At 40.1% G+C, this 10,077-nt stretch overlaps 1 protein-coding gene across 1 annotated transcript in view; it reads right to left on the bottom strand.

The window, feature by feature from the left end:
* Window positions 1–10,077, bottom strand: part of LOC109312124 (cytochrome b5 reductase 4) — an 84,954-nt gene that overhangs the window by 55,359 nt on the left and 19,518 nt on the right. Inside the window, exons 6-10 of the mRNA XM_019538169.1 lie at window positions 8,126–8,177; window positions 6,796–6,853; window positions 6,575–6,668; window positions 5,374–5,406; window positions 3,876–3,998 (exon numbers count right to left, since the gene is read on the bottom strand). Of these exons, the coding sequence (XP_019393714.1) occupies window positions 3,876–3,998; window positions 5,374–5,406; window positions 6,575–6,668; window positions 6,796–6,853; window positions 8,126–8,177 (360 nt within the window). The remainder of the gene's footprint in view (window positions 1–3,875; window positions 3,999–5,373; window positions 5,407–6,574; window positions 6,669–6,795; window positions 6,854–8,125; window positions 8,178–10,077) is intronic.

Raw genomic sequence — 10,077 nt, 5'->3', positions numbered from 1 at the left:
AGGCTGGGGCTGCTACCCAGCCAGGCAGTGTATGGAGCTTGGGACCCGAGGCTGCAATGCGCAGCTGCAGGACCCCGGTGGGGAGCAGAACAAGGCCACAGGTGGCTTGTCTGGGGGGTGGGGGTGTGTGGAACCAGCTCCTCACCGTTGCACACACTCCTGAGGGGACAGGGGGAATCCATACCCCCAGATCTGTATGCAGGCTGCCCACTGTGGGCATGGGCCTCTGCCCTGCTGTCCTCTCCTCGGGCCTCTGCAGCCCAGCAGGTGTGACTCAGTGCTGCAGCAAACAGCAGGACCACACAGGAATCTCCGTGCTGCTGCAAGCTCTGTGCTGTCCTGAAGAAGCGTCCCCTGCCTGTGCAGCAACAATGAGGGGTACAGCCCTGCACCACTGCCCCTGCTTGCTGCACGTGCAGGGGACATATTGCCAGGGCAGCACGGAACTTGCAGCAGCAAGGAAATCCCTACGTGGCCCCACTGTTCCCTGCAGCACTCGGTCACAACCACCAGGCTGCATAGGCCCCAGGGCAGGGCAGGAGCCTGAGCCCACAGTGGGCATCCTGCGCCCACCCCTACCCCACGCAGTTCTGGAGGGCACTGGTCTCTCCTGCCCACCCCCCAGGAGTGCATGCAGAAGTGAGGAGGTGTGTGTATGTGTGTGTCCTGCCTGAGCCCAAGAAAGCAGACAGCAAGGTGGGGGGAGGGGGGAAAAGAGAGCCCAGCTCTGCTCTGCTGCAGCAGCCACCGCCTCTTGCTCGGGGCACCTCAGCTACCTCACCCTATGTGAAGTACACAGTATCTCCATATTCTGCTTCAACATCAGCAAGAAAATGTTCAAACAGATCAAGCCATGGCCCTGAATGAAATTCACCCCCAAGCTAACCATGACAGATTCCCACAGTAAGACCTTGTTGTACAACAACTGTTAGTATCTAATGCAGTGATGTTGCATAGGAGGGTCACCATGCAATTTTTGCATGTCATTATTGATGTAGTCTATTAATTACACCAATGTGACATCCCGTGGTTTCATGCATCATCTGTTGTGTGCATTTTGGTTTCTCCTAGCTCAGCTGATGCATGTCAACTGCTTCACACATTTAGAGAAACAAGCCATCTCCTCTGGCTGTTCTGCTGAAATGCTGAAGAGCTCTAAGCTCCACAGAACCTATTCCTCACACAAATAGAAGCAGTTGGACATGTCACCGTTCTCACAAAGTGCCAGTGACAAGTATTCAAACATCTTGGCCCCCTCTTTCAGTGTGCAAATCAAATCTAACTCCATATCTTCAATTTTTCTACTGAAAATATGAAGAGAAAGACTTACACCATTTATTAAATTTTACTTTTCAGGACATACCTCCTTAATTATTTTCATTATACATTTTTTTTCCCTAAAGTTGTCTGTTTATCAAAGATCTGCCATCAGCAATCAATTTTGCCACATAACTAGATCAAATACCCACTAGGTTTTGCTCAATGTGTCCTTTAAAAATATCCAGCTGATTAAACAAAGTGTTTCTGAAAGCTTCTATTCTGTCACTCCTAAATTGACCAAGCAGTCATACTTTTCTTTATGATGTGTATCAAAATGATACCTGATACTGTATTCTTTGAATGCTAAAAGTGTCTTGGCAAATAAGACATTGCCTTGCCTTCGCATTGCACAAAAGAGTAATCATACGCCCACTGACCATCAAACACTCAACACCCACTATGAACTTCCCTTTTCTTCAGCAGCAGGTGGTTTCTTCATAGAAGCACATATGCAGGGACTGCAAACTGCCTGGCTGACACTGGAACCAAACTGATTGTAGATGCAGCTCTCCAGGAACATTTTAGTCACTCATCCCAGCTCCTCGCAGTTTCTGCATAGTGGGATGGACACAAGGAGCACCCACGAGAATGATGCCCTTTCTTCCCCTCCTCCCTGTAAGCTCTAGAGAGAAATGTTCCTAGGCCCTGCACACCTAAGGGAAGATGGAGATAGGCAGCCCCTACTCACATACTGCACTGCAAAATTGCACATACAGCACTGCATTACACCCCTCTTCGCCCACCCCCGTACACGGTTCCCACCTGTAGAGTACCCCCACCCACTGCAATTAAACAAGCACAACATTTTCTGACTTATTAGCCAGCTGCTCTGTTGAGTCTGTAGTTGAGCAAGTACATGCTGGCTGGTGCCTCTGTCCCAGTTCCTGCTAAAGCAGCTCAAGACTGCTGGGTCCCAGAGCTTAGCAGAGTTAGTTAAAATCTTCATGGATCATTTGCTGCCTGTAGACCGTAGGCTGCCTACTCCTGATATATACCATTCTAAGTGAGCAACAAGTTACATTCTGGGTAGCAGATAACTTAGATAACCTGGGATGTCATCTTTACATGGAGAAAAGTGAACAGCATCTTATGGTTATAAAATCTAATATAAAAGAAAGATGAGTCACTAGATTCTGAAGCTAAAAATGACCTTCCACAAAGCTAAGATACCAAGTGATTTAAAAACAGCTGTGTATTATTGTCAGACCATATTAATAACTCAAGACACTAGGGTTCTTTCAAGTTGGGGAAAGGAGGAACTAAAGTGTAAACAACTACACAAATCTAGTAAGAGACTAAAGACAGGATCTATTCTCAATTAGTTCTTGGTAATCTGTAATTCTGCTACCAGATGAAACAAAAGGAAGTCAAATAAGTCAGACTAACCTACAGGCTTTTAAACAGGGGTGCAGACAGTCACATCAGCATAAGCCAAGCAGAATGGTGCAAAAAACAACTGCAAGTTTTGGTCAGATGACTTTCAAGAACGTAACACAACGTCAGTCGCATACTCAAAACCACCAAGTTGCCAAGGAGTCAGATAGTAGGGGTGTGCGAAATAGGCTGTATTCAATTAGTTTATTTGGATCACTGTCCCCAATTTGATTCCGACGAATTTGAAGATTCGATGCTGATTCGGAGAATCAGTGATTCAGTCACAGACACAGATTTAAATGTTTCTTCTACCTACCTTGAGGTACCAGGCATGGCTCGTGAATGCTGCGAAGATAGGGCGGACGGAGTGTCCTACAGGAGCGCAAGGGGCCCCTGCATGCTTGGCGGCAAAACCGAAAGTGGACTGGAAGTACTTCTGGTCCAGTTCCGGGTCTGCCGGGGAGTCCCCCATGCTTCCCCGGGTGCCAAGCATGCTGGGAAGCCCCCTGCACTCCTGTGGGATGCTTCATCCACCCATCATCACAGCATTCACGAGCCGCCTGGTATCTTGAGGTATGTAGAAAAGACATTTAAAGCTGTGTCTGTGTCCAAATTGCTGAATCTTTCCAAATCAATTCAGAAGTGTTCCGATTCGATTCAGAGAGATTAAAGGGTCTCCTGATTCAATTCAGATTCGGAGATTCAGTCACCGAATTGAGCCAGATCAAATCAGGGACCAAAGCTTTGCACAGCCCTATCAGATACTAATCCATCTGTATCAGAGTTGGGAGGCAGAGCTGATGACAGTTTGAAATGGGCGCCCTTAGAAGTTTATTTCTTAGTGGAAATTTGCCTTTTATTGCCAGCTGGCTATCCAAAGGTCATCCACTGTCTAAGCTTAATGCTCCTGCATTGTTTGCTTTCACTGGGATCTCAGGGTTCTCTCATGCCTCAGAGGTGGCAAGCATATTAAGAATGCAGTCACAGTCTCTCTAGCAGAAAACCAGAGACCCCTTCTGGGAGCAGGTGAAATTCTGACTATAAAAGGCAAGGGCTACTGTGCAGAAACACAAATCTGTCCCTTGCCCTTTGGGAAAGCTACTTGGATCTGCAGTATAGCAGGTTGTTGCCTCAAAGAGAGAAAGAACAAACACAATTGTCAAAGGAGTGAGACTATGTACCTCGGTCTGTGTGCTTGATAAATGAATTATGACTCTCCAAGGGTTGTCCCAGCTTTTTCCAAGGAATATTATCTTTTTTCTTCAGGACAATTTCTACCTTTCCCACCTTTTCAGCAACATGCACTTAGAAGAACAGAGGGAGAAAAAGAGTTCCATATTTTTAGTTGTAATGATTTTTTTCACAAAAGGTATTGTTTAATTTAATTTTCATTATAATAAATTTCAACAAGAATTAGTATCCAATAACTTCTCAAAACATATAGAATTGTGTTAAATCTGTAGTTCCAAAACTTGCAAGATCAAATCCTGCAAAATATCTTGGGGACCTCAATGAAGCCTCATCAACAAACTTTTTATTGAAAGTTTTTATTTACTTTGGCCACCGACTAGTTTGGGATCACTGTTTTCAAGTAAAATATCATATTTAAAATGTACTTCAAGGGTAACCTTAACACATATTGAAAATTAACTGAAAAACATAAGGGTAAGTTATTATGCATAGATAAAGAAGGCATCACAGTATATTTAGGAACTATGGTCAAGAAGTTAATACTCATGAAATCAAAAATATCAATTGTTCATCACTGATGCAATGTCCCACTGTTTGCATAAACATGGAAAAGTGACAGTCTACACTGTAGGCCTAAAATATTCTAACAAAACTAATTAATCCAATCTAATGCATATAGGGGACCAAATCACTATCAACATTCTATGTTAAGTATTTCTCAGGCATCAAGATGGATTTATCTTAAACTGTCAGCTTTTTCAACAATCAAAATTAATGCTGAACTTCTAAGAGAAGTCTAGGAACTACCTTCCTAAAAAAGGAAGTTTAAAAAACAGAAACTCTAACACACACACAGTGTTCATTGTCTTCCTACTTTACTAGGAGACGCTTGTGATTTTATAGTCATTCCTATTCATATATTATATACTGTATAATAAATATGGAAGCTTGCTCACAACATAATTTTTTCCTTAATTATATACATTTGTTTTCAATTACTCAATCTTTGAATCAAATAATTAATGTTAGTACAAACATTAATCCCAAGCAAAATTCCTGAAAAGCAACATATACATTCTTTGGGACTTCTAATACCGCAAAGTAGAAAACTGTAAGTCTGACTGTTCAAAAAATGTTTAAAGAAAGCTATCAACTTTTTGCTAAACAAATATTTATTAATCAAACTGGGAATAAAGTAAACTGTTTTGACGTTCGAGTTTTAGGGAAGGAATAAGCAAGGTTTTCCAGCAGCTGATTGAATGACATGGCTCAAGTCCAAGGAATTCTGGCAATAATACCAGGGCACCACTGCCATTTCTTCCTCCTGCGGGTCACAGTGCAGCGTAGGTGAAGCCCCTGACCCAAGCTCCTCTCCAGCTTGGTAGGCTAGATCCAACCTAAATGGTTAGGTTCCCTAGGTTAGGGAGCAGAGAGAGAAAAACAACCACAAACAAAAAAAACCCCCAAACAAATACATAAACAGCTTACCAGCAATATCTTCCTGAACAGCATTACTTAGCTCTAAAATAAATAAAAGAACAAGCTTTTTTATATAGCCTAAAGCCAGAGCAGAGAATTAGATCATCAAATACAAACTTCCTATACAAAACATAACCTAAAATGTCACTCAATAATTCTTGTAGCGAGACCAATAATTTGACTGGCTAAAACATAACTTCCAGAAGTAGCATCTAGTCTGGGTTTTAAGACAACAGGAGATGGAAAATCTACTATTTCTTTTGAGAGTTTGCTGCAGTGGTTAAGTCTTTCCGTTTAAAGATCTTTATTTCAATTTATCTGGTTTGAATTTTCAGTCAACGAAACATTTCATACCAGTATTTTCTCTGCAGTAAAGAGTATTAAAAAGAGAGTCACCTTACAAACGTCTTCCCATAAGTTAAAAGATTGTAATTAAGTCTCACCCAGAGACTTAATTGCCTTCTTTAACTTTTGAAATATTTTGTGGCTTTTTTTCTGAATCATTTTAAGCTTTTTAGCATCCTTCTTAAGAATGCTGACACTACAATGGTAAGCAATATTGCAATAACAGCGTAGGTCTCAGCAACAGTGGTATGATAAAAATCAGCTCCCTATTTCTACTACTTTCCTGTTTATACATCTGAGGATTGCTACACTCCTTACAACAGCATCACACAAAACTGAATGTTTATCCAGTATGACCTTTATATTCTACACAGAATCACTGCACTCTAATATACAGCCCCCACCCCACATTTTGTAGCTAGGGTCTAAACTCCTGTCTTGCATTTACTTGTATTAACACATTTTTTGAATGTGTCCAGACTGCTCTATAAAACTACATCAACAGATTTAGGTCAGGCTAATTGATTTATAGCTAACTTTTTTGAATACTGACATAACACTTTTACAGTTATCAGCACTACATACTTAACTGTGAATGTAATTTAAAAAAAAAAAAAACACTTCCAGTTTGTTGTTACAACCCATTTCTTGCGTCTTAAGAACAACACACATAAATATTAATGAAAAAAAATAAACCTGTAAATTCAGATCTTTAGAGTAATAAATCAACATAACTATTTATGTAAAAGAGAGACATAGCATACAAAAGATCTCTCTCTAAATAGAAACATTTATTAGGAGGGGGGGGTTTTAAATGTTGGCAGAATTCAAATACGTTCCCCTACTGAAAAACTGAAACACGTACCAATATTTAAGAGATACGAGTAGTCCCTTATGATGATCTCTCCTCTCAATCTAGAATCTTCATAGTCAAGTATCACCAGTTCTGAATTCATGTCCTTGTTCAAGAAAAAGGAAATTCAGACCACATGAAATTGTTATTTTTAAATGTTAATTTGAAATTTAATGTCAGAAATAGTATTTCACAGTTGGATGGTGTTTTCTTATTTGACAAAATTCATTTACCTTTTGTTTAGTATATACGACAACTGTGACAGAATAATCTGTTTGGAACCAATCATAACTGTGAAATATTTAAAAAAAAGAGAAGAGTTACAAATCTTTTTGAGCACACAAATAATACATTTAAATTGCAGCTTCTGAGCAGAACTTTCTCTGTGAAATTAGAAATCAAATAAATGTACATTTGGAGACTGTTTATGCGATTTGCTGATTATCTTTTACTGGACTAACCATATCATTGAGCATTAAGTGCCCTTTCTTAGGCCTGGGCCAGATCAAGAAGGGTACTTTGGGCCAATAAGCTGATCTAACATCTCTTCCAATGAGAAAATAGGGTCAAGAACATCTCTCCCAGGGTCAAGAACCCTCTTCCCCCTCCCCAGACCTCCGCCCCATGCTGCAAAGTAGCAGCACGGGGAACGCCTACATATGCGGTGTTGCGTACAAGTCTGCAGCACCACATACCACATGTCCATGCTCATCCAGATACACCTAGGGGCTTCGATGTAAGATTTCACAAAAAACCCTTACTTTTAAAATATTTTCTGGACCATCATGGCTAACATTATTTCAGCTCTGCACTTTCCAAACATCCCTACTGAGCTCAATCCTCATCTCACTTAACAGTCACTCTTAACCATGAAAAATTTCATAACAGCTTGCACAAATCACGAAGCCGACTTGGAAGAGCGAGATGGTAGAAAAAGTCATTAGGAGATAGAAACAGACTGGCACACAGCACAATACTTGTGCAGTCCTTCCACAAATGTATTAACATTAAATCAATATAATCAGAGCTGCACTGGCCACTTCCCACTCTATGAAAGCCCTGCCTTGAGTCAATTTTCTTTGATGTAGCAGAACCACATAATTGTCTGCTGAGTAGAGGCCCTCCTGAGTTACCAGCAATGATATACTCAGAGTACACTTACCTAGTAGCCTTTTTCAAAAAATGTATTTAAGCAAAATAATTTCAGGCTTTAATACAAGAGATAGTGGGTACTACTTTATGTAATAACTACATAAACTAAATCATCAATACATATTGCAATATAGAAAAACAAATGGCAGGAATCACAAGTCAGAGTGAGTACAGTCCAGAGAAACTACAATATTACCAGGAATAAACAGATCTTATTCTCCCTGCACTCCTAGAAACCTGATGTTTTGGTAACTTTCCCAAGGCCAAAATTTCCTTATCTGTAAGAAGAGGATAATGATATATATTCCCCATGTAAACATCTGTTGTGCTCTCTGTATGAAAAAAATTCACTACATTTGCTAAGAGCTATTTAACAAGAAAACAACATGGAGAAGTAATACAGCTCAATACCTTGGAGCTAAAGTTTTAGAAGTACCCAATATTTTACTTTCAGGAAGCATGCCTAAAAAAGAGAAACAAATAAGAGCTGTTTAAAACATTTGCATTGACAGTCACCCACCCAAAGTGAAAATTTCCATTTCTCATATTAAATCCAGAGATTTTTTTAAATTACTTCACACTATAGCTGTGTTTCCTGAATACTTGGTGTTTGTGTTGACATTAATAATTATAGGGATTTATAGGCTTCTTACCAACTGCCCCTCAGAGAATGGACTTTCATGTGATCACAACACTAACCTCCACTTCAGACATTTGTTTCTCATACAATCCAAACACCACAGACAACTGGCATATAACCATGCTAAATGTACTGTAATTGTTCTCCTCTCCATTGCTATGAGCTTGTTTTATGTGCAACGTGCACTGGGAAGCCAGAGATAGATAACTGTACCGGTAGGGATTACCATATTCTTAACAGCTAGTATTATAGCGAACTCTCAAAATATTAGAATGTTAGTCCTACCTAACTAAACTAACAAGACAGTTCACTTAGAGAATCACTCTGGATGTGTGTATGTGTGTATTCATGCCGTATACTACTTTAGATTTACCATTATTCAACCAAGGAAGGATTTTTTCAATCCTTGTAAAACCTGTTTTATGCTCAGTGCCTCACTAGAGATTTACAACATTAAGCTACCTGCTTCCACCAGTGGCTTTTTCTTCCCGGTAGCTATTTCCCCCCTACTTTAAATGACAGTGAGTGACCACTGTCCAGGGAACATTCACTGTTCAGCCTCCAAAGCAAATATCCTGATCACTAACCCAGGTGACACTGAGGCAGAAAAGTATTCAAGCATCAATCTAAGCAAGGGTTCACATTCACATTTAGTCCTCCTCCCTAAAACCAAAAGCAAGGCAGCAAACTGGTCATTATGCCTGTGGAGAAAACTGAAAAGCCTGACATTTATTATGATCTGTAATATCAAGCAGGTGGAAGGAATTTGAGTGGACAAAAGTTAGGCTGAGTTGTAAGAATAGAGATGGAGAGTGATGTTACTGCTTGGGGTGGGGGTTGCAGGACTAATTTGTGGCATGCCTGCCAAAAAGATTGCTCTCCACTGCATCAAGCTATCCTAAGACTGGATTAAACTCCAGAGCCAGTTTCATTAACTACTCACAGTGAGTGTATGAACAAATACACACTTGGAGTGGCTTTAAAATGAGGGGAGCTGCTGCTCTAGAGAGCAGCTGTTATGCTATTATGTATATATGCACCTGTACACCATTAACACTGCTTCATCCAGGTTCAAATTAAGGACAATTTTGTTAACTTGAATTCTGAAAAATTCTGCATGTATAACACTTACAACACAACAGCTGCTGCACGGTCCCAAGCAGCTGCTCTTCCTCCCCATCTGAAGCCATTCTAAGTGTGCCTTTGCCCACACCATTAACAACATGCACAGACCTTTTTACTTCATTGGCCCTACACCTGATGAAAGATACTATTCAGTATGCATAAGGGCAATAAACTACATGCAGTAGACAGGATGGAGCATAATAGGATTAGAGGGTTTTTTTGGGGGGAGGGGGTGTACGTGTACATGTACATGTATGTGCACCTGCTATTACAAAGCAACAAAATGAAATTAAGAGACAGATAAAAAGATACAAATAGAAATAGAAGAAAATAGAGCAGCAAGGGAATATTAAGAAAGCCTTAAACTTGGGACCAAGTGTTAACTTTTTATCTTCAATTTGCAGCAAAACTAATAAAAATATGATTAACAGACAGTTCATCTTACGAAAGTCATCTGAAAAATATACAAGACAATCTTCCTAGAATGAATTATTTAAAAAAAATTAAAAATCTTCACAAGTTCATTAAAGTTTGATGTGATGTTGAATAAACTAGGTTACAAAACTAAGAATTGTTGATTTCTGATCAGAGACCACGA

Source organism: Crocodylus porosus, unplaced genomic scaffold (genome assembly GCF_001723895.1).
Source record: "Crocodylus porosus isolate Cpor-Errol unplaced genomic scaffold, CroPor_comp1, whole genome shotgun sequence".
In the NCBI taxonomy this organism is placed as follows: domain Eukaryota; kingdom Metazoa; phylum Chordata; order Crocodylia; family Crocodylidae; genus Crocodylus; species Crocodylus porosus.
The sequence above is the reverse complement of the archived record's forward strand: the minus strand, read 5'-3'. Positions and strand labels throughout refer to the sequence as shown.